This window comes from Anser cygnoides, chromosome 15 (assembly GCF_040182565.1).
Source record: "Anser cygnoides isolate HZ-2024a breed goose chromosome 15, Taihu_goose_T2T_genome, whole genome shotgun sequence".
In the NCBI taxonomy this organism is placed as follows: domain Eukaryota; kingdom Metazoa; phylum Chordata; class Aves; order Anseriformes; family Anatidae; genus Anser; species Anser cygnoides.
Window position 1 is genome coordinate 17,090,476 of NC_089887.1, and position 25,921 is coordinate 17,116,396.

Consider the following 25,921-nt stretch of genomic DNA (forward strand, 5'->3'; position numbering starts at 1 on the left):
CTGCATCATCTGTTTCTTTTATAGGCCTCTGCTTCTTTCAGATGACTGGAGGACTTGAACTGGGTCTCTGGGAGACAACACTGCAGGTGAACAAAGCCATTCAGATTGCTGAATGTTATTTTACTTCGTGGAATGGGAATTTTAGACAAAAATAGAGAGAAGTCCCTTTAAAACTGTCTTCTGGCAGTTGAGCATAAGCCCAGCAGTCTTTACTCATTAAAAACTTCATTAAGAACAGCATTTCAGTTTTATCTCTCTCATATTATCTGTGCAGTCGTGTTTATCATGGGAACAAATGAACAGGACTGTTCTGCTCAGAGATCTGTGAGCAACTTTTCACCTCCTGTCCATTACTTTTATATTCCGCTCATAGGATCATGGAATTATTTAGGATAGAAAAGACCTCCACAATCATCAAGACTAACCATTGCATAGCACACTTATCAAAATGATGCTTTGAATTTATATAATGTCTTTCATCCCACTGCGTCAAAGAACATTATTCTAACTGCTGAGTGATTGTTTATGCCCATGTTAGCAAATAAAGGAAGACTTTCATTAGCTGATTTGAAATTCTGGAAAATGTGGTCATACAAAACTACCTAGGAGCTCCTTGTGAACCTTGCTCCTTTAGGTCCACTGGCCAGGCAAAAGGTCAACTCTTTGTAAATATTTTTATTGCTTCACTAAATCCCCTATTTTAACTGATGCCTTGATTAAATAGAACATTAAACAAGTTTGCTGATATCAAAGGCATTGAACATATCTGCCATTTTCTACCCCTTGGTTTGCTCTCTCCCATCCTCACCTGACCCACCTGTGAGAGCATTGTCATGGCAGGAGCACTTCACACCTGCACCTTTTAGGAACAGAAGCCTTCTTGACACCATTTTCTCCTCGGGCTGGATGCTGCCTCCACACTCACCCCAAAGATCTTTTATATTTCTGCAGCCAAGAACATCTCTTCGTACAGGCCCCTTGTATTTTGTATGGCTGCTGTAGTTCAGAATACATGAAAATGGTGCCACACCATAATGGACCATCCTTAGCTTAGCTCCTGTGCTCCCTCTGTTGAGGAGCGTCATTCAAGCTAGACTTCTCACATAGAATGAGTTTTTCCTAAATTAATTGTCTCTGTCCTTTTCATGAATTAAATTAAACTGGGAGCATCAAGTATATGCTGTCAGGTTTAGCTTCAGGCATCTTCACCTTTAGATATTTTCTAACAGCAAAGGATGACTCAAAACATGTGGTTGTTAACACCTTTCAAATCAAATATGAAAAAATAAAAGGTAAGCCTTAGATGACACTTTATCTTGTACCATTTAACAAGGAACACAGACAAGAATGATTCCATTGTTCATTTTCATATCAATTGGCAGAAATTACCTTTATTAGAAAAATGAATTTTTCATATATTTACATTTTTTACATCTTGTTATACTTGGCACATGTGTTTTCTCCAAATAGTTATATACATTTCAGTACACACAGACATTCAAGTCCCCCATTCCCTTAATGTTTTTCTACATATTTAACAAAAATGAAGAACACAATACAATTTGTAAGACAACCATAATATTATATATTATTCTATCATAAAAAGTTTGAAGCAAACATTTGTTTTAGATATGTTTCAAAATATTTATACAGTATTAGCACTCAGTCATGCACAGGGTTAAAATATGGTTGGGGTGAACTGCTGTGAGACGGTATGCATAATGCAGGAGAGAAGTGTATGACTCCCAGCTCCTCCAAGTTGCAATGTGTGCTGTTGGGGAAATCCTACTGCCACCGGGGTTGTAAAGGTGTGGATGGATGGATGCAGGGGTAGCCAGGTGTATGCATAACTTTATAGCACGGCAGTTTAAATTGTCTGTGCAGACACTTGCATGTTAAAAATAATTTCATTTTCCTAAACCTATCTAATAAAACAGGCAGTAATTGGAATGTCAAAACTAGTTTTTAATTATTCTCTTTTCCCCCATACCTTTTCTTTTGAAGAATCCATTAAACTATGAATTTTATCATAAAATTCTGGATTCACTTAAAAATGAATTATTTTATGCTGTATTCCATAACCAATATACTTTTCCTTCTACTCTAACATCTTGATTTGTTTCCCAAGGTGAAATGAGGTCTTCAAACCTCTACTATTCTTTGCTAGCAATTGGAATTTTATGACTTACCCTTTGTTTTGAAATACTACACTCTTGAGAATGTTATAGTAAATTGTACTAGTAAATAAAAGAAGTAATAGGCTTTTTAATTTACTGTGTATGGAATCAAGTGGTTCCAAGATTTCTGGTAAGATGTTATTCATGGATTGCAAATCTCTTCAACCACAATGTAGATTAGTGCTCTGTGTAACCAGTACAAATTGGCACACTTGGACTATTTTCCCCATCAGAATGCGAATACTTTTCCGAGTGTACTAATAAGTAATTTTCTTTGTGAGCAAAATCTAAATCTAGTATTGTGAATTCTTTGCAAGATACACAGAAAACTAACCCAAAGCTTTAGCATGATGACCAAAGATCCAATACTAATTTTTGTCTCTCTTTTTTTTTAAGAGTACAACTGCAAATAGCTTCTATCAAACTCAAAATATCAATGTGTTACTTGAAACTTTTAATAAATCTTTGTCACAATGCTGCATTTTTCTCTTGCTCCTCATTTCTCCAAAGAAAACCCCACCTTTATACATATATAAAAGCTTATATATAGCTTTTATATATATATACATGTATGTATAAAATTTTGCATTAAAATAGTATACTTAGTTAAAAGTCAGGTAGGAGTCTGCCTAACACATTAATGAATTCTGTTTGTACCTTCTGGCTTGCACAGGGAAGACACAAGATACACTGTGCATGTGGGTGTGAAGTGTGAAGACAGAGAGATCAAGCTGTTCTTCATCAGTGCAGAATGGATGTTCCGAAATGAATATGACTATTTCAAAATAGTATGGCTGATGTAAAGTATAAATCATAAACAGTTATTAAAAATTGCACAAGTTTCATTTCTAGCTGCACACAATTTTATATGATGCAACTGCCATACTTTTGCAACATGAGATTTGGTTTTGGTATTTTAATTCTGAGCATGAATTGCACTAAGGATCAGCTGTGCCATCACTCACTTACACATCCCTGTTTAAGTCAAAAGGTGTTTTGCCTAAGTCTGGAATCCAGGCCTAGGCCACGTAAAGACAAGGTAACCAAAATTTTTCTTATTGTAGACACACTTGCAATGAACTGTAGACAAAAGTTGACCCTACGGAATTTTCTGTTTCAGGGTTGAAGTGGAAAAAGGAATAACTATCCAACTCTCCCTTTGAAAAAAAAAAAAAAAAAAAAGTTCAGGTATGACTTCAAATATATCAATCCAAGGCATTTTTTATCATAAATTTTGGTTAGATCATTTGGAAATACGAAAAAAAGACGAATACCACAATCTGTTGGTCAAGATCTCCACATCATCAGTAATAAGTTCAAAAGCCTATGCATTGAGAAAAAAAACATTTTTGACTAACACAACTGCTACATACTGCCTCTCTGTGCCACATCCATTTCGAAAACTGTGCAGTCTGCATGGACAAACACAAGGGCTGCCGCTGGTACACAGACCAACTGATCTTCCCTGGTAAGTTTTGGGTTTTAAGTATCCTTCCTCAGCTGCTTTAAGCAATGTGTTTAATGGCCAGGTGTGCCATAAACTGACACAAACTTTTAACGTCAGAGCCATTGGGCCAAAAGACCCTCTCTGGCCATGAATCCTCAAAACAGCATGAGAAGACATCCTTTTCCCATGCCTAGTTAAATGGAAATGATAGAGAGCATCATTTCCAGCTCTTTCAGACAGGAACTCTTCTCTACCATGTTTTCACGTGTCCTGGCACTCCTGATCCCCAGAAAGTCCTTTAGCCTCTTCAGTAAATGCTTCTAGGGAGTTTGGATTTAGGAGGTTTGGAAAGGAGAGAAGATAATCACTTAAAATAAAGCACTGCTGAAATGTGTTCTACGGCTTGGAGAGATTACTCACACACGGCTAGGTGGGGAAGGGTAAGCACGCACACGTGTATACTGTATATATATTTAGGTTAACAAGTTTAAACAATTAATAAACAGCTTCTTATGGTATTTGGTAATTAAAATATCAGGTTTGTATCATTCAAAATAGTGCAACCTACATAGTAATATACAGGAAAATTACACGCATTGCTCCTATTACCATTAATATGCTTTTGCATATCAGGATGACAGGATATCCTTTTCCATAGGATTAACCATTTGCATATTTAATTGTATTCTTTGGCCCATTTTCCTGTGAAACTTTGTATGACAACATAAAGACTTTGGCTTGGAAAAATAAAAAATAAAAAAAAAAAATCCCGTTTTTCTCAGTGACTTATAAACTCAAACAGAATTCAAACCACCTTTGTTAATAATTACCACCTCCTCTAGAATATGCCCATCACAGAACATTTGCTACTGTGAATAACTGTGAACCTCCAATTTCCTTTCTTTTTTCACTTTTGAAGATCATTTATACTTCAAATATTGCACATGTCCGCCAATTTTATTTTATTTTATTTTTTTCCAACTCTCTTAATCTTGTCCCTACAGTGAACAAGAAAAGCCTCATTCCCCGCAGAGGAGGGCACGGGAACCTTGTGAGGGCCTTCAACTGCATAACTGCAATTCCAGATACAGTTTGGCAATGTGAAACAGAACCTAAAATAAATTTCCAAACTGCTTTTTGCTATTAAACGGGCTCAATAAAATATAATCAGACTAAAGAATCCTGTAGTGATGATGTAACATAAATCTCTTCAAAAAGGCTATTCTTATGTACTGCAATGTACAATACTCAAATAAAAAAAACTATATTATCATAATCTTGTTGCTGAAAAAAAAATACCATTTCTTTTAATAATACTAGAAGTGCAAAACAAGACATTCTCTACTAAAATTTCATGTCACTGTCAATTTTACCATTTGCCCACAGTAAAGCTTTGTACCATTGATGAGAAGTGTGGAAACCTTCATCAATTCCCAGTCTCACCTCATTCAGAACTTTACAGTGCACTGGATAAGTATCATAATATTTACTAGTATTTATTTTCACAGTTTTAGAACGTGCACATAGAAATATAATTTTTGAAACAGATCAGTGAAAACAAATACAAATACAAAAGGGAAAGGAGAAACCATCCAGGAGTATAGTCGCTTATTACCACTACTTTTGAAGAGCTGGAGAATCAAAACCATCTCTCTTTTAAAAAGAAATACTATAGTCAATGTGGTTATCTACTAATAAAGGTATTGCATGACAACATTAGAGCATGGTTATATACTCTACTAATTTAATATAGGTAAAGAATTGAGTAAAAGGAGTAAAAAAGTGTCACTTAAATGCAAAACAACAAAAGCCTTGTAAATAGTGAGGCAACTTAATTTTACTTATATTATTTCTGGTTCTTAAATTATAGATATGACAAGATCATCACATAATCAGCAGTGGATTCTTACAGCTGTTTAGACTTGTATTCATTTTAAAAACAATTTAAACCACAGCAGATACATCCTGCAGGATGTAACCAAAACGCTCCTGAACCTGCAAGAACAACAGAGTGCATTTTCACTGCCCTGCAGGGTGATGCACACTTGTATTCCTGACTTCCAAAGTCGCAGGACATTGGAAGAGCACATATTCTTAGAGAGCATACTCTGTACACAGGTCCAGAGAAGCAGGGCAAAAAAAATTTTTTTGAAAGCTTGATTTGAGTGAGGAGCTTATTTACAAACAGTGCAGTAACTCTCCTCCTGCAGAGCAGAGAGAAGCAAGGCAGCATTTCTGCTCCCATTTAACTGAGGAGCAGACACCAATGAACATGAACAACCACCTCTCCATCCCGCAGACATTGCTGCTACGCTGCAATGAAGGTGAACAGGTGAACATGGGATTAATTCCACGATGAGAGCTAAACACCAACAAGAATTTTACACTATGTACAATATGTGCACATCAGACAGAGAAGTCTGCATGATCTGAATGATGGAAGAGACGTGACGGTCTTGAGGCTACTCTTGTGTAATTTAACTACAGCTTTGTAGGTGACTTCAGCCAGAGCAGGTTGAGCCTTTTCTGTATCATATCTTATAGTTTCCTGTACTTGCATACAAGTCCACAGGTAAATACATAGCTGTGATTAAATTGTGATTCCCTCCTACTGGTAGCAATTATAAACATTTTGCTAATACATTTAAATAAGATAGTACAGGCTGTACGGAGAAGGGAAATGGCTTGTACCATAAAAGTCATACTTAGAAAGGCCTTTGTGCTCTTTTAGATGTTCCTTCATCACTGTTATACTTTGAAGGCTCTGCTCTCAATAGGAAGGAAGTTTAGATTAAAAAAATAACAACAGTAAAATAAGCAAATTAGGTATATCAGCTGAAAACTGTTTTTATGTTGCAAACCAGATTACCCTATATAGGAAATATACCTATTTCAAAGGGGCTTTTGAGCTAAAATAGACCTAGAGCTGGGAAAGGTAAAGTTTAGCAACGGGATACATGACATAAATACACTTCATCTTGAAAGAAGCACATGATGTGATGATCAACACTTAACACAAACTACCCAAGCCACACCATGGTTGCTGTTCTATATTAACTAAGAGATGATTTTATCATAAAAGATTTGTTTTCACTAGGTTTCATATATAACATATGCTAAATGCAATGTAAAACAACAAAAAGATTCACCTCTTGAATTCTTCCTAAATCCAGACTGAATCTAAGACCCTTAGATTCGTATCACAATTCCTGTTCTACATTGGTGAACCCAGGGAAGGAATAGTACCAAAGTCTTCACCAACAATGTACCCTAAGATGCATATGCTACACTGCAGAAATATAAAAATAGCAAGTTATTCTACAAGGAATAGATGCTAACACTCTTATTTCATGCTGGACAGTCACATGGTATAAAGAAAACTATGATACTGGCTAGATTAGAAGTACCAAAGAATCCACAACAGACAGGTGCAACCTTAGTAACTACTTGAATAAGCACAGGAATCCATATGACCTGCAAGTTTTAAACTGTATTCACTTGCAGATTCAATTTAGCAGATTTCAAGGTTGGGGATAAATAGACCATTACTTTACTAAGCACACCTATTTGAAATGGCTGAGTTAGAAGCTATAGCTTCTAAAAAGTCAACAGAAAGAGAGACAGAAATACTTTCAGGACACATCACCAGCATAACTGCTTCCAAGCCTTTGGTGCCCTGAACTGCCATCAGGAGGGAGCTTTCCCTCTCTACTTCTGTCCCCCAGCTGGTGACAGAAAGAGCTTAGCTTTCCAGCACAGAAACTCAAAACTACATAGCTCTAGTTTTTGCTGCCTTTAGAACTCTATAAGAGATTTATTTTCACCAGGAAAAACAAAAACAAAAACAAAAAAAACCAGCATCAACAACAAAAAACACCCTGATTTCCCTTAGCTTTATTGTAAGCCTTAGTTTACCTCATAAGTGTTCCTGAAAGATCACAGAAAGAGAGACATGTTCATGAGATGCTGCCAAAACATGGTGAGCTGGTGGTGATTTGGTTTCAGTTTGTCCACAGCACTCTTTTTCCTAACCAAGCTTCTTAAATAGCAGAATAATGAATTCTGAGCAAAAGCTACCAAAACATTAAATGAAAATTTCCAGAAATACAAAGAACTCTCAATTTTCATTAATTTTATCTTATATATTAATGTATCTTATTTCCATGCTTTTAAGTTAGTGGGTGCCTACACTGCTCTATGAAACACAAGCAGAACACAAAATCCATTTGAAAGAAAAAGGAAATTTTACTGTGGTGCAAAGGGAAAGACAAAAACATGAAGAAATTCTACAATGTCTTTAAAAGAGGAAAAAAGCAAGAGGCAGGCATGTCTATGTAGCTGTTTTTACCTCCATGTACCTACTCCATTCCTCAGCAATTCAATATCCTGCCTCCATAAAAGTTGTCGTCCAGGAGCAGTGTAACACTATGGGACATGCTACCAAGAATGGCCCATATCATTTACAGCCTGATTCAGTTCCAGCTGGAGTCACGGGAAATCTTGGTGATAGGAATGACCAACAATCTGCTAGAGCTGTAATCAGGAAAATGTAACAAGTCACCAGCACCATCCAGAAAGGTACAGAAAGGATGGCCACTTATGCAGGAAGATTCTTTTCTCCTCTTCAAGAATAGCAGCAGCTAGAGTGAGAGAGAGGGAAATACAGAAAGTCTTGATCTCAGTTTAATTGAAAGTCAACGCAAATATATCAACAAAGCTCAGGCAGTATTCAGAATTCCACACGTCCTACGGCTGAGCCTCACAAGCTGTGGCTTGTGGCTCTACTCTTAAAAGTTTTTCCTTCAACTTCTCAGCTTCATCTTCTTTACATGTATACATCAACAACCTCACCAGCTACTCATCTAAAACCCTACATTTTAGCCTTTTCTTCCCCCTGGATTCAGTCATAATATATGCCAAGATCAAAACCACAAATGCATGCAGATTCTTATCCCTCTACTTTCAGTATCTGCCTTTTTTTTTTTTCTTTTTTTCTTATAAGGCAGCATTTTTTATTTCCATGTGAGCAACTGCTGTGCAACATTATCAGGTCTTCTGTCTGTCTCTTTAATTTGGTTTGGTGTGGGATTGTTTTACACATTTGTAGCTAATAACAAATCTCTACTGTCACCAGAAATTTGCTCAAATCAGAAACAGCAAACACTGGAGTATATTTCTTTTCAGTTAATTTGCTTGTACATTTCACAGAAGGATAAATCCACCTGGGTTTAGGATGTTTACATCTGGATTTCAACAGTTTATTTAGAAAATGTTTAAATTGGGAATTTTTCTTTCCCAGAACTTTATATACAGTATTTGTCTACATATTGACGTATGGGTGTCTAGCTGCAGATAGAGATGACATTACAAACAACTTGGAGTCAATATTTTGAGTGCTTTAAGATGATGTGAAGGACATAAGCCACCACTGAGCTTCACGATTCACTTGGTAAGCTTCTCAGCGACTTACAAGCTAGTTTTTTGATATGACACCAACAAATAGCCTGTCTGCTGAAACACACCAGGTGGTTCAAAATACTTAAGATTTTACTTAATCTACTATGATTTGGATGGAAAATGAAAATTTGCCTCAAATATTTTAATTAATTGTTACAACAATACTTATACCTTTAGTGCATTTGCCTTCGTGTAGACCAAAGACAAATATTTTATACACATGGGAGAGAGTTTTTGTTTATCAAAAGTATTGTTCATTCCACCCATAAACATCCTAGCCCTGCTTAGCTCATACAACTATTCCTATGAGATGGGAATCTCTGCAAGGGCAGTCAAGGATCTTCTGTTTATAAGAACTGGAGCCAGTGAGGCACCAGAAAGCATATCATGTTAATGACGTCCAATAATTATGACCAAATGTTGAATAAGGAATACTCAGAAGATATTTATTCTGGACAGAGTGAAGATGGCCATAGATACGCTTTCTGAACATAGATGTAATAAGATATACTAAGATTTTTGGAAGCTGGGAAGGGATTTGGAAAGCCCAAATCCCAGTGCATTTCATTCCTTCAAAAATATCATCCTTCACCTTTATGGTGAATGTACAAATACATTTTTAAATACCAAGAACTCATTGTGGACTGTTTGGTAGTTAAAGTCAGCTCAAATCTGTTTAATTAAAGAATTGTAAACAAAAAATCAATAAGCCATATTTGTCTATCCCTACGCATCATCTATATTACTTCCCATTTGCAGCTCTCCTCTGAAGTACGCTACTCCACACTAACCAACTTGCATACTGTACCTCTGGCATGCAGATATACAATTACAGCTGATGTAAGAATGATTCTATTGAGAAGAATTTTAGTTTAGGGAAACAGGGGATTTTAGGTAGGGTAATATTTACATTTTCCAATTCACAGTGGTAATGGTTTCCCTGTTCACTGACCTTCAGTGAAATGTAAGGAATAACACTTGAATAATCTAAACTTCCTCTACACACAAAAAAATAGAGCAATTCTTAGAATATCAGGAGAATGGCAGAGCACCACCTGTTGATGCTTTCAGTATTTAAATATATTAGCAATTTACTTGTTTAGTTTAAATAAAATTTACAACTATACACTCTACTCACGGAAGACTTCCTCTCATCCCTTCCACACTCCCTTATGGTTATAGGGCGTGGGGAAGGGTGTGTAGAACACATTTTGTTTCTGAAACATCCTGATTAACCTTTACTAAAAATAAAAGTCATCCTTGTTATGTGAATATCTTTGCATACCAGTGAGTGATGATACTGTCCCTTAGCTGTGTGCACATATTCAATTTATATGACAGATTTGATTAGAGAGGTTAAGAAACTGGTCTGATGTTCAACAAATATGTATGATATTCCAGAAGGAACAAGTCCCTTATAAGGTGTTAATCCTTCATGGTGTATGCAAATAAACAATATTGCGTTCCTTGCCGATAACACTGAACATATGGCTGTTGGTGTTTGATACTGTATTAACAGCTTTAGTAATATTAACATACAGTTAATTAGATATCAGTAACACGCTAAGAACAAAGAACTACTGTGGGTTGGGATTTGGTTTGGGAAATGAAGAAATAAAAGAAATACTATACAGCCCTGAGTAATCACCAGTAAGGGGCAAATGCAAACTTACATACATATTAGGCCTCAAGGTTACTAATGATGTCCACAGCTCCACAATAAGTGACATATACTGATTGCTAAAAATATATACTCTGGATTAGGCAGTTGTGAATTTTTTGACAAGATGACTGCAGACTTTTCAATGAACCTAGCTTGTAATGGCAAGTGCATGTGAAATATAAGAAAAGCATTTGTACATTAACATTAACCAAAATCTACAGGGCTTCCTTTTGGTACACAGCAGTTCACATGTTTGGGGCTATGGTCTTCCCATTTATTTTCTATCAGTCTAGAATGAACATATTAATTTTGTGCTAACACATTGTGTTTTATTGATTAAGGTTCTGGGGCTTGGAGGTTTTTTTTCTGTTTGTTTTTTTTTTTTTCTTTTAAAATGATCATGAAGCTAAAATATATTTTTGAAAGCCTAGCTGTCTGTTCTCTTTCAGTCTTTTTTTTCTTTTAACTGTGCAAATGCATTCCTAATTCTTTTTGTCTGTGTCATAGTACATGCATACCATATTGCTTATCCAGTACTAAAAAAATCATTAAACATTTCTAAGGACAAAAGTACATTGAATGATACTTAGCAACAGAAATTAGAATAACCGAAATAGTAAAATAATTAGATACAAAACAGCATAGTTGCCAACATATATTGGGGCTATTCCAGTACAGCTTGCCATTTATATAAAGTATACATAAATGGCTATTTTTTTTCTCCTTTTCAACAAGACATATTTCAAAAGGATGCTTGAGAGCATACTAGTTTACCTATTCATGTACAAAAGTACACTGAGAAAGGGAGAGGTTTACATATCATTTACTATAGCAGGATACTGTTAAAGGAAATATTCTCCCTCTAAGATGGTGGCAACTATTTTTCCCTATAGATAAAGTGTTCATGGAAAATTTAAACATCTGATTCAATGCTAGGCATTTTCTTATACACACGTCTATTGCTACAGGAATTTAAAACCCTTGGAGTTGAGTACACGCTATTCCTATTTGCAACATAAGGCAAAACATGCTCTGAAATGTACATGTCATTATGGATCCGACCATCCCTCGAACAGTATGATGCTGTAGACTTTATGGATGACCTTAAATAATTATCATTTCTTCCTTTGGATGGTAATGAATATTTATAAAGATCAGGTGGATTTCGCCTAAGAGATAAGTGCTGGTCGTCACGATACGAGTGCAGAAAGGGATTATCTTCTGAGTGAACAGGATACAGGGACTTGCTCCGCTTACTGTCCTCTAGAGCATGAGTTAAAAGTGAGGCTTTGTTGCTCAACAGTTTGCTTGAGGGAACACTAAACATGCTTGCATATGGACTACTTTGTAGAAACTTCTCTTTTTCTTTCAAGCTTATACTACGAGAAGGTCTTCCAGTATCAATTTCCCTGGACTTATCAGCAATATTATCGAAAGAATGTTGCCTGCTAATCCTCAACTTGTTTTTTTTATGATATTGCAGAGCATTATTATGTGACCAACTATGTTCATATATTTCTTCAGGAAGTGATAAGTTTGTTGTATCCTGCAGCATCTGATCTTCCTCAATATCATAGAGGTTCCCCATCCGCAAGCATGCGTCACATTTATAGGGAGATCTGCCTGAATAATGTCCCGTATAAGTGGGCAAATTAGAAAGACAGCTCCTACAGTGGGTGGAATTCTGTCTGTATCTATCATTCATGTCAACTAGGGAAGCGTTTTTATCTTTTAAACTGTAGTGCTTTGCATGAAGTTTATACTGGTCATTATTTGGAAGACTGTCTTCATTATGTAGGGGAGTCCTGTTAGCATGCTCTGCTTTCCTGTAGTTGTCATTGTGATCTTGATAAACATCAGGAAGTTCTATAGTTTCTGGAAGGACAATGTTTTCGATGTACTGAGGTGTGTCCAAGTGGAATCCTGGCTCGTTGTCAGCATCAATTGTGTAGATTTTATCCCGTGGAGAGCTCTGCTTGGTTTTCAGATATGTTAGTTCCACTTCACTACAATCTTTTGGGTATTTTGATGCTACTGTTCTTTTTTTAAAATTGTCCTTGGTTTTGTGGTGCTTGTTGTTATTTTCTGGTTCCATATGGCAAGTAGCTCGGCTTGATGTCTCCGATACATCTGAATGGACAATCTCTTCGGGAAGGTATCTTTGGCTTTTCACTGAAAGTTGCCTGTTTTCATCTGACCCGTTTTCCCTTTGGGAACCTTGGCTCTGACGTACAGATTCTTGACGTAAAGATTCAACAGATTTCCTCCAAAGCTGCCTGGGTCTGGAGTTCACTTTTGCTTCTGCTGTTACTGCAACCTCTACTGTATTTGGATTGGACTCATTCAACGTGAGAGGATGCTGACCTTGGAAAACATAGTTGTTAAGATTGTCCTTGTGCCGATTGCCTGGAAGTGTCTGCAGTTCACTCACATTTTCACCAAAAAAGTTGTCCTTTGTCTGAAAGGATCTGTTATCAGAAAATACCAAGTTTCCCTTATCCATGACCATGTCCATAATCAAGGAACCCCTCTGAATAAAATCAGCTGTTCTTTTGGGGGAGTTAATTCTTGAAGGATTGATATTGGTCATATTTTTTGCTGTTCGTAGTAGTTTTAACATGTTGGATTGGGAATTGGTCAAAGTAAAGTCAGGAGACTTCTTTTTTTCTTCAATATGTACTCCATGAATGCAGCTGTAAATACCCTGTAATATGAGTAATATAAAATAAATTAAGTCACTAGATGTAAATTTAAAATACTTTCATTTTATTTTTATTGGCAGTAAAGAAAAAATAAACATTACTCATCTAATTAATTGAAAGATTAAAAGTAGATATCTACCCTTTTGGCATTTCTTTTCATCTATTTGGAAGGATAATTTCTGCCATATCTGTTGGCAATGTAAAGGAGAAGGAATGCCAGTATTTTACAAACCAGTGGTCTGTGTTGGTCTCCCACGCGTATTCCAGAAAAAAAAAAAAAAAAGATTAGAATTGACCTCAAAAGGTTCCCTAATCCCATCACAAAATGTAACTAACCTTCAGTAATGGAAACACTATTATTCTAAACCAGTGATTAAATTACCACTCTAAAAGAAGCCTGCACTCAAGCTATTTTCTTAGATATTATGGTATTCTTCACTTTCACTGAAATGAAAACGCTTCCAGTCATGGCATTTTTGCTTTCCTGTTTCCTATCCTAGCACATATGAAAAAATCCTTATTCTTTCTAAGCCTGAAATTGAGTTCATTTTGAGCAAAACTGCTTAAGTCCATCCTGTAACTCTTACTTGAAATAAGTATTTTTTTTCACCAGAGAGGTTAAAATAATTTCACATGTAAAAGGCCAAAAGGATAAAGTTCATATACAAAATGTGGAGGAAAAAGTATATATGCCTTACTAGGCAATCTCCAACAGGCTAGGGCAGAGTATTTTTAATGCAGTTCCAATAAGGTCCAATTTATTCAAAAGGGTAATTTCAGTATATTTTTAACCAGTTAGGCAATTTTGTACCATTTTCAATTATCCTCAGCTATATAGAAAAATCTTGCAAAGTCCATTAGCTAATGAAAGTGCCACATTAAAAAAAAAATAGACAAGAAATACTCATTTGTCAAAAAATATAACAGAAAGCACCTACTTCCTTTATCTTACTATTCATGTAAGTTACTTGGATATGTAAATTCACTTTGGATTTGGTAATATAAAAACTAAAAAACTGTCTTACTATCTAACCAAACGCAGTGACACTTGTGTTTGACCTTTTCTCATATGGGTTATTTGAATTTGCTATGAAGAAAAGCCTACATAAAAATTAGTCCAGTACTTTCATCACTTAAAATCCACTTGTTTAAGAAATACAAAAACCTGAGAGCTAATGTCTGCCATTAGCATCTCTACCTTTCTTTCATGAAAATTTCCCCTAAACATATTAGATTTCAGCATTTGATTATCAGTTATCCTGACATATGATCATTCATACCCTAGAATAATTCAATGGAGAAAAGACTTCCCATGGAGTGCCATTACATCCTAAGGCCACTGATCAGTTTGTTAATGCTCTAAGCAAGTGTTTCAAATGTCTACGTGGGAATAAAAAAGAAAGGTGACATTTTAGGGAGGCAGGCTTATATTGCCTATTGACTAAAGCAGGAAAATGAAAGCAATACTAACCCTGCTGATTGAGAACAACAATCCCGGTCTGTCTGAGCAGATTCCAGTGAAGCAGAATCTAAGTTTCCAGTAAAATAAGTGTTCCCAGATAAAGGTTATTAAACTGAGTGCCATGGCTGCTGCAAGCATGTAAAACACTCCTGCCATGTTGTCAATATCCAGCTGGCTGCTCATGACTTCGTTCTTCTCATTGTGGCAAATGCCAGTCAGCCAAAGGGTTTCTAACTCTTCCATTTCCCCTAGGGACAGCAAGGAGTCAAAACAGAATGCAAAAATTAGTGCTCACAATATTAGAAAGCCTTTGCAAGTTTAAAAATACAGCACCTTTTAATGTCTCATTTGTGAAGCACTTATCTACTAAGTGTTTGCAAATATAACAAATTTCACGTCACAGCACCCTAGTCACAGATGTCCTCAAATTTCATTAATTACTTCCTAGAGCTGATTGCTCTAGGAAGCAGGACCTATATTTTAACTTCTTCCTGCCTACTAACACTAGCACCGCTTGTTACCAAGAGGGGATGCAGAGGGCTCCCATCCCAGGGGATTTGGAGCCCCATCCACCAGAGCTGTGGTCAGTGCCTGCTTAGACCCAGGAGGCTCTTCCCATTCCAGTCCAATAGATGCCATCACTGCTCCCACCCACAGGTCCTGCCAGTAGAAAGCCTGAGTTTGTACTTCAGAGGTGCCAATGCACACATGGACGCACGGAGACAACCTTACAGACCAGCACAGACAGCAGGGACAGCAGCAGCACGCTCATAAACACAAATTGCACTCGTGTAAGCACAGATGGCCTGATCCTCTTCCTCCGGTCCAGCTGATGAGGACTGAAGCTTGCTGGTGAAGCAGGCACACACTCCCATTTGTGTGATTCACCAGTATTTACAGATCCCTCAAACACTGACATGGGCTAAGTCTGTCCAATATCCAGACTCTATGCCCCTTGCCCAGGCACTGGCTCAGTCCTTCCAGAAGTCCACTAATAAACCACATCTGTCCCCACACTTGTACACACCAAACAGAAAGTGGGATCACACCAAAACCAGCTAGGAATTGAGTTTAGTAAAGATATGGGACAGACTTCAGTAACCAGACATAGGGCTCAGTCAGATAAGTGCTTGACCAGCATGGTTACATACCAGCAGCCCTTTTTATGCCTCCTCCTCCCATTTACATAGACTTGTTCCTGATCCGCTTGACCCCTTCCTTTCCCTGCACTTGGCCCTTCCCCTAAACATCCCAAAAAACATTTCACACTTTCCCACAACCCCTTTAAAACATACCATAAAAAGTTTCCTCTTTCCTATCAGACATCTGATAACCTTACTTCCCCTTCTCTTACAAAGTTCTGTTTGAACTTCTCCCATTAGGTGTGGGCTCTGCTATCATTTCTGATATCTCTTATTCCCTACAGTTTCAGTATCTGGCAATTTCATTACTTGTTTTCCGCTCTCTTGTTTTATTTTTTTATGTTGAATAGCCACTAATCAAGTAGCCTCATAGCCCCTTACAATCCAGACATTTACATATCCTTTATATCCACCTATACCTTACAAGAAATATTTTTACACCAGTCTCCCAACCAAAGAAGATGATTTTTGGATGTTAAAACACAGACAATCCAATCAACAAAGATTAAATGACAAGTTAAAAAATTCAGTGTAAGCAATAACAACCAGGTTCAGTATTAGGCTGCCGCGAGGTGCTGCACCGGGCCATCACTGCAGTGCTTACCAGTTACATTTCCTCTCATAGTTGGCTGCATTATGGTAGTAGGTAAACTGATTCAGAGATTTAATCACTTCCTGATTTACAAGCACTTTACAAGGAAACGATACTATTTATCAAAACTTTGTGCCCCCCCCCCAATACTTTTAGGGCAAAGAAATGACAGTCACCAACACTGGATGCAAAATTACCCAAAGAGTTATGTTTGCAGATGACACTAATGTACAATTGGAAATACGGAGCTTGGCTAGCATCCTATACATGCATCAAGTGAGGAAATATGGATGCATAGGATATAGTCTTAAGGAAAGTCTACTGTGTTCCATACACTGCCTGCTTTCAGTAGAAAGCAACATTCTGACAGCAATGCCTGGGATACTTGTAATACACCCCTTTTTCTGTTTAAGTTTCTTTAATTTATTTATATATGTTTAAATAATGATTAGCAGTCTCTCTCAAATACAGTCCTTTTTGTGCTTTCCATCTGTTTTCCCCCACAGCCCTGGGCAATGCAGTAAACACAAACCCTTCCCACCTCCAGTGCTCACTTCTGCTCACTTCCAGCTTCTCTCTTGCCCAGCCCTGGACCTCTCCTTCTGCTCCCTCTGTATCCCATGGACCATTCTGTTTCTTACTGCAGCCTCCTTTGGCCTCTTTCTGCTGCTACTGCCTGCCTCCTGAGCAGCCGCAGGAAAATAAACAGTACCATCATGTCTGAAACAGCATTCCTGCTTTCTGGTTCTGGCTATGCAATATCTTACTGCAATTAAACCACTTCATTTACTCAAAGCTAAGGAAGCAGATCAACTCTCTCCCTCTGATGCATATTCTTAGTCTTAGCATCTGTTTCTCATAGAAGAGATTTGGCCTCAGATGAAGGATGTTATCATTTAGCAGTGATTGCTGCTGCCAACAAGGACAGATGTGTGCAAGAAACTGCAGTTGTTACTGCAAAGATTGTTTTTATCTTGCACGATATGACATTTTCAAGCATCACTGTTGTTCTACTTACTGTAGCATTGCATGCATATACATGCCTTTTTACTCTGTTGGGGATATAGTCAGCTGAGTAATTTTTTTATTATTTTTAATGGCATAAACTTCATTATGTCTAGAAAACACACCAGGCAATACAGAGGACCAAAACCATTTAGGATATGCCTCCAATCTGGGGGAAGAATTTCTGTGCTACTGATCCATAATTTTTACCAAGGGATTAGGAAATGCATTTTCAGCACTGTAATCCATATATCATGGGAGTAAAGATCAGGGAAAAATGGCTAGAAGCTATATTGACATTTCAGCTACCTTCAAACCAGACTATAAGATCAATGACCTGCTGTGAAAGAGCATTTTACAGGATAGAGTGCCAGGCCAACGGGAAAGGTGAAGTCCACTGACAATTTTCATGTGTGAGTTGGAAGTGGAAAACAAGACTGCAATGGAGAAATCGGTTCTCAGAGAGGGTAGAAGAAACATTGAAGCAGAAAGGACAGGTACTCGGCACTTTAGCAAAGGCATTTCACAAATTTTGCAAGAGCTTATTCAGTTCCTAGTTAATTCTGAGTTTCGTTTTTTGCTTGAAGCATGAATTGGACCTCTACATCTGAAAAACGCAAAGCAAGCCTTCTCCCATGTTATATTGCTCAGTCTTCAAAACACCTTAGAGCATTCCCAAAGACAAAAGTCTATCTTAATGAATATTTAAAAGACTTCTAATCCAGGACATAGACACAATAAGTTATTAATTGTAACAGTATTGATATTGCACACTGTCACTACATTGGTACTTGGGGTTTGTTGTTGCATTTCTATATCCTGGAACATTTGGATTTCTTTTGTTTAGTATATATGCAAACACACTAAACCTCAATGGACTGTTCCCCTTGTCTGTCTTCCAAGTCCTCCCGAGGTCTATGAATAAAACTCACAGAGGCTATGGAACAGTCTAAAGAGAGAGTGATATTTCTGGTTTGGGCATTATTAGCTGAAGCTCTGACAATCAGCCCTTATTACTTCCCACAAGAAAATTCACATCTCCCAGGATTGTCAAACATCAGTTTGATTTGACTGCTGTGCCCTTTTACAGGAGGAATACAAACCCCTTTTTCATTAGTTTTCCATGCATTTCTTTCCCTTTGGCTTGTACATCTAAAGTGACTATTGATAATCCACTAACCTTTCCAAAAACATCACTGCAGAAACAAACCAAGCTTGTTTGAGTCCAGATAAATGACAGTGTCCTGGCAAGCTGTGAAGAGCAAAGCCTCCCAGAGTCTCGCAGACCATGCTGTTGTAATAAGCTTTTCATTATATGTGACAATGACAGAAAAGACTGTTAATTAGTAGCCGAAAGTAATGTACCACAGTGTCATAGATCATAAAGCACTCTGAATCATTGGACTGTCATATTTATGAAATTATATTATCTAGGAATGGACAGATTAGGCTGGTAATTCTGGTGTGTATATATATAAATTACTCATTTCCAGTGTGTGTATATATATATATATGTATCTATATGTGTGTATATACATATACACACACGTGTGTATGCACACAGACACACAAACAAGTTATTCATTTAACTATAATAACACTTCAACACAGCTGACTCCATAAAACTGAAAAAAAAAAAGCCTTATCTATTTGATGCCATTGTAGCCCATTTTTTTTAACCCAAGATATTTACAGAAGGCAAATATTTCACGTTTCCTTTGTTATAGTTGGCAATCCAAATTAAAATAGCTACAGTTTCTAAAATGCATTAGGATATGATTTTTCTCACAAATACCTCTGGTATACGGAGTTTTTGAATGGGGGTGTGGATTCACTCTTTATAAAAAATCAACCATTTAGAAACTTGGCCTGGAGCTAGAACTCAAAACATCATTGAACTTCAGTTAAATTTTGGGTAAGAAAAAATATTTAAAAGTATCAAGTCCCTTCTGAGAAATTTTCTTTCAAATCCTCTTGGGTGGTCTGACTTGTGAGGTGAATGTGTAGGGTGATGACACCTATAGCTGTATGCAGTCTTGGCACTTGAAAGACCTGAAATGTGGATTATTAGGCATTGGAGATTTCAGTTGTCTCCATGTGTGCATAATCCTAATTAGCAAGCATGAACCTCAAATCTTCCATGAGACAAACCTTGGAAGTCAACAGCCTCAATATACATAAATGTCGTGCCTCAATGAGCCCAGTGTTAATGGAGTTCAAGTCTAACGGAGTCTCGAGATACTTATAAATATTTATCAGACTTATTTTAAAGCTTTTTGTTTTCATTTTAGATGCTTACTAGAAGGAATGTCACACCACAATCAATTTCTATATGCATCCATGTGTGGGTGAGGTTAATGATTAAATGAATTGTTGTTCTGTGCTGCACAGGTGACGGAGCACTGGCACAGGTTGCCCAGGGAGGCTGTGGAGTCTCCTCATCTGGAGATATTCAACACCCACCTGGACATGATCCTGTACAATGTGCTCAAAAAACAAAACAAACAACAACAATAAAAACAGTAGCATTACAGTAAGATTTTTTTTTTAATTTACATAGTGCTATGTCATAAAAAGTCTGCCTCATTTACAGTGTAAGACTCAGAGTAAGCAATTATTATCAAGATCCATATTTCAGCAGTGTTGAGGCTCCACGCTATTCATTTAAAATGCAGTATGCTCCTCTCAAGCAAACTGCAAAATTCTAGCTCTCAGTGGTAATTCAAGACTATTTACAATGTTTTTAGGTTACAGGGCAAACAGTACAAACATTGTTTTGACTTTCTCTTGGGTTTGCTCCTGTGTATGTGGTGTGCTCTGCTTTGGCTGCTATTTGCACAGAAATGTGCTGTTTGGCCATTCTGACTCTGCCTTCCCCAGAAGTGCCTTTCTGTCTGCATTTTAGTGCAGCACCTCTAGCATATTTGACACTTTATCACTCTGGGAAGAAATGATAAACTATCCAGCGCACCCTCAGAACAATTTCTTCACAATAAAAATGTCATTATCCAGACACAGACAAGGTATAGGTCCAAACGTAGAATTACACGCTTTTCCTCATCATAGCCTTTAGCCTTTTTTGCAAGCTTTGGGAAGTGTCATCCATCCCTGCCATTGTCCCCTCTGAGCTGAAAAACATGCTCCCCTCCTGCAGCCCCTGGCCCTTCCCCTGCAGATGGGGCTGCTCTCAGGGTGCCTTTTAGAGGTGCCAGAGCCCTCTGTTTCCTGGGCCTCTTGTAAGGGCCTGGCATCCTCTCCTGGTTCTCAGCTTTTCTCATTAAGCCACCTTCCTGTAAGAGCCAGCAACTTCCCCAATGATGGCCCAATCATGCTCAAAGCTGTTTGCCTTATGCGTCATTTCACTGATGTTATTTTCTTCTCTGAGTGTTTTTTCCCTTGACATCTATACATGCATCCAGGAAGATGTGCACATGCTAAAAATAAAAAATTAAAACACAACAACAACAAGAACAAAAACCAACCCAAACCATAATCCATCATTCACTACATGCACTTACAGAAAAGCAGTTTGAAGATAAGCTTTTTGTTTGTTTTAGGAGAAAACAACAGCTTTTCAATATTTGTCTGATGTGTTCCTCATACTTTGTTAAAAGAAAGAAAAAAAAAATCATTGTCATCCGAATAGCTCCCTAGTTAAAAACTTGCCAGAAATAAACAAGGACAAAGCTTTATAATTACATCCAAAAAGAGAACAAAAAAACTATGATAGCCTTCTTTGCTGCTTATCTAAAAAGCAAATTATAAAATCAACTTGCTGCTCCATTCCAGGGAAGAAAGCAAGACCTCAAACTTGAATGGCACCTGAGCATCTTCTTCCCATCTTCCTGAGGATACAGGTGCAGAGAAAAGGGTCAGAGACGGAAAGGGCAATGCCTAACCCTGTAACCTCCTGATGGCAAAATCAAGAGCATACTTCAATAGTCAAGATGTAACAAGCACCAGAAGTGATGCACACCCAGTAGCGCCTCCATCTACCTTTTCCAAGCCCACAGCCATAGGGCTTTTATCCTTCTCCTCCCCAAAACTCTCAGAAGCACCAAAGGGCATCATCTCAGCCAGAACAGCTGTGGGGAGAGCTACATTGTGGAAGAAAACTACCCCAAAAGCAAAGCAAGCCTATGACTTACTCACTCTTGGGAAGTAAGCCAAACCTGAACTGGGTTTCAGCATGGCTTGGAAGCACAGCCAGATGAACCACAGACTCATGACAGTCCAAAATATCACACAGAAACCTGAGGCACCATTTACTTTTAAAAGTTGTGCTGCATTCAGCCAGCCCCCGGCAGGGAGCAAACACCATCAGGAGCTTGGATGAAGTGTTTGATGGAGGGAAAGGGAAGAAATAATAACTGACAGAGATACGACTTTGGAATTAGCTCTACACATGAGAAATGCTTGTCAAGAAGCCATTAAATTAAAGTTGAGGGAGGGAAGAATAAGCAGCTACTTACAAACAGTCATCACAGTCAAAGCACTAACCAAGTGGAAAAGGAAACAGAAATGATCCTTGTGAAGAATTCACTATTTTGTTGTGTTTCACTTCTTTATATTCCCTGCAAAAATAGCTATCCTATCAAGTAAGTAACTTACAATGATTTTACAGCATTTGTAATTGGAAGACCTGCTTTTATTCGGATTCTTTTATTACTCTCCAAATGATCAAAATAAAATGTTAAATAATGTGTTTTAATATTCCTATATGCATTAAAGTCTATAACTCACTGAGTTCTTATTTTTCTTCTGGGGGAGTCAGGTGTTTTTCTGCTCTACTCTAACCATCTAGGTTCCTATCCATCCTCCCTGGGTTGTTGGCGATAATCAATGATGGGTACTTGGGTACTCTGATGGGTACTTGGGTACTTGATGAGTTCTTGGGTACTCTAGAGGGATTTTTCATCAAGTCCTTACCTTAATTTTAATCTATTTAATTATTCTCACACAAAGACAGAAGAAATCTATTTCATATCCCTTCTGCATTCAAAAAAGGTGGAATCTGGCTTTGTTTTATTGGTGAATTATGGTGGACCCCTGGTTTCAGCACACCTCCTAGGCACAGTGCAGGAGGAGGCCACCACAGCAGGAGGTCACAGCACATGTGGCAGCGGAAGGCGCAAAAAGGCACAGGCTATGACTGAAGGCATGTATGATGGATAGTGACTCTTGCACAAAGTGCTAAGCTGAGGTTCAGCCTGAGGAGAAAGCATGCAAGTAAAGAAATCAAAATATACAAATTGTGGATCTCGAATGAAGCGGTTAAATATTTGTGTTCACGTTGGACAGATGTGGGGCATCATTTTCAGAATACTGTGGCTGCACTAGCAGAATCATCTGCTTATTCATGCTGGGCAAACCGGACAGTTTTCAAATGTAGGGACAGACTCACACTTTTCGTGATAACTCCCACTAAGTGTTGGTGGAGGAAGGTAGCACTGCCTAATTTGCAGACCCCCAAAAAAGGGGCTCTTTACCCTAAGCAGAGGAGTCAGGAGCCAAATGGGTTGATGTGTGTTTGGTTCAATAAGCTCATCAATTTCAATTTGACCTAGTTATGAACGATAACAACACGACGCATATAAGAACTTATATAAAAGCACCATGACCTCTCAAATTCAGCCTGGAACCCCCCAGAACAATCTCTCTTACCATGGGAATCTTCTGAGTTATCTCCCCTTGTAAAAATAGTAAGAGGAACACAGATGACTGACAGTAAAAACCTTATGGTGAGCTAATGATTGCGCTCTGCATGCCCCCATTAGTTGCGGATGAATTAACAAAACTGTTAAGCACGACTTTCAATATTACAATTCCTCTCACTCTTGTTCAGCTACACAAACAGCCTCCTCTTATACACTCTCCAGTCACATTTGTTCCACCCACTGCTTAAGGAGGACACTAAATATATAAACAGAAGATCACTGGGATTGTGGGTGTATTCTGCCTAAGCAGCACACACTGAAAATATGTCTTTATAATCACATACGTATTTCCTTCTTGAGTTTTAACAGCCAGTGTGAGTCACACTGCTGCACTTCCTCATAAGTGAGATTTGGAAGGCTTATGCTAAAATATGAAAAAGAAAGAAAAAAGAAAAAGAAAAAAAAAAAAAGAAAGAAAGAAAAAAGCACTTTCCTCTTCCAGATATAAAGGGGCAAATCTTACTTCTACGGTAACCTATTACCCCTAAGGAGTGGGAAGCAATTATCCGCCCAGGAAAACAAATTTTTGTGTATTAAGCCATCCTAAAAGCACATAAAGATTAACCAGAATTTAAACGTATTAGGAAGGGGATAACAGACTCTCTATGGAAACTCAAACCAGAAACAGTTTTCTTCTTTACATCTTGTGTCTCTAATTGCTCTACAGGTTGAAGCTTTAAGGGTTAAGGGTTTAATACAGCTATACCATTTGACCCTCTTTTCCTGGAGGTATCTTCCCAGATCTCCATTTGAGCTGAGCTCGTTGCCTGCAGGTAGCACAATAAATCAAAAATACCTCACATGTAGTAAGTGTTCAATCTGGCCAGCTGGCTGATATTCTCCCACTCCTCTCCATACTTGCCCTCTTTATGCAGCATTTTTCTGTCCTCCATTTCCACTGATTCCTGCTGTCATGAGTCTTCTGTCCCTCTGTTCTGATTGCATCCACAGAGCTAAAGGCTCCTTACTATCTTTCTCTTTGTCCCATGCACCCTTTGAAGCCCTCTTACCCTCTTAATCCCAAATCAGCTTTCCTGTTTGCAGTTCAGTATTCTCATTTACTCAAAAATGCAAAAGAGAGAGAGAGAATGAGAAAGAAATAAAAATAATTTCTCCTCACCTACTAGGCCCTAGTGATTCTGCTCCAAATCCCAAACAGCACTACAGAAGATTTCAGAACCAACATCTTGCAAGCCAGTTTGCAGTATACTTTTATCACAGTACCATTCTGCTCCAAGTCACACCATGCAGCCCAACCCAGAGGAGCACAGGGAATACCTGGGCCTTCAGACAGCTGGCCAAAAGGCTGAAATACCCAAAGCTGGAGGAATATGAGTGCCATCACAACTGTTGCAGTCCAGCAGTTACAGACTTGCTAAATTACTCAGCCTGTGTGCCTGAGCCTGTAGGAACCTATCAAACCACAAGCTAACACAGAACGAGCAGTTGACAGCTGCTAGGGTAACAGGCTGGATTCGGGGTATGTCAGCCTGCCCAACTGCTCCTTCCAGAGGTTTATGGAAGAAATGAAAGCATGTATTGTGCAGCTCTTCAGTGTGCAACCTGTCTGTTCTGACACATTGCTGCTGTTGTGGACAGAAGATCCAAACAAAATGACAGTGTTGTTTCTTAGCAGCCATATCATTTTAGTTGCTTTTGAACTTATGGGTGCTCCTATTTCTCAACAAAAGATTGAGAAATAGTCTTCTGCATCTCAGTAGGAATATTTTTATTTCTCAGTTAAAAAAAAAAAAAATCCTCTTGTGACTAAAGCAAGACAAAAAGAAGCACAGCCACCACTGTGCTTTAGAGAATTACCTTGATGATCAACTATTTCAAGTAAAACTGAAGATACGAGTTGTCAGTTGCAAGTCTACACAGATGAGTTGCGATGCAATGAGACAGTAAGGTGTACAAAACCAGAAATTCACTGATACACTTCACTTGTATTCTTTATACAAGAAAAAGCAACTCCTAACTCAGTGTATTAAAAAGGTTCAGCATTCCAAAGCAATTAAAGTTATTAATAACATAAATTAAAATTATTAATAACATTAAAATGCATATTCATCTCAACTTCCTATGAACTGGGCTATTCATATGAACCTGCACAGACCAAGTGATGAAACACTTTGGGTCTAATCTTATTTGCAAGACAAGTAGCTATTCTCTATACTTCAAATTCCTCAGTAGCTCCTTCCCATGCTCCTTCCCTCTCTCTCTCATTTTCTGACAGTTAGAATAATAAATTCAGCAACTTGTAGATTGCTTCTTTCCACTGAGACTTCAGAGTTGCTTTCCCAATGTAATTGTCAATTGGCAATACAATTTGTTCACCCAACAGAACTATCCTCAGGATCAGATCCCTACTCGTAGATACATAAAACTCACCCAGTCTAAGCTTAAAGCTATCCCTAACACAAACTTACGTCCCTTTGTATTTACCTTAATTTTTTTCTAGTACCAACAAGATACAAAAGAGGGTTCAAAGCCATTTATTTTAATGTAAAAAAAGCACTGTATTGTGGAAATTATGAAAAGATGTTCTTGCATGACA

The 25,921-nt window shown here is 37.8% G+C and overlaps 1 protein-coding gene across 2 annotated transcripts in view; it reads right to left on the minus strand.

Annotated features, from left to right (window-relative positions):
* Window positions 1-256: 256 nt before the first annotated feature.
* Window positions 257-25,921, minus strand: part of GRIN2A (glutamate ionotropic receptor NMDA type subunit 2A) — a 191,568-nt gene continuing 165,903 nt past the window's right edge. The window contains exons 12-14 of one of the 2 annotated variants that reach the window (XM_066977466.1): window positions 14,918-15,156; window positions 11,788-13,448; window positions 257-8,264 (exon numbers count right to left, since the gene is read on the minus strand). In XM_066977466.1, coding sequence (XP_066833567.1) covers window positions 8,249-8,264; window positions 11,788-13,448; window positions 14,918-15,156 — 1,916 coding nt within the window. In that variant the 3' untranslated portion in view covers window positions 257-8,248. Of the gene's footprint in view, window positions 8,265-8,285; window positions 13,449-14,917; window positions 15,157-25,921 lie in introns of those variants that run through there. The other variant, XM_066977465.1, reaches the window with a different exon arrangement.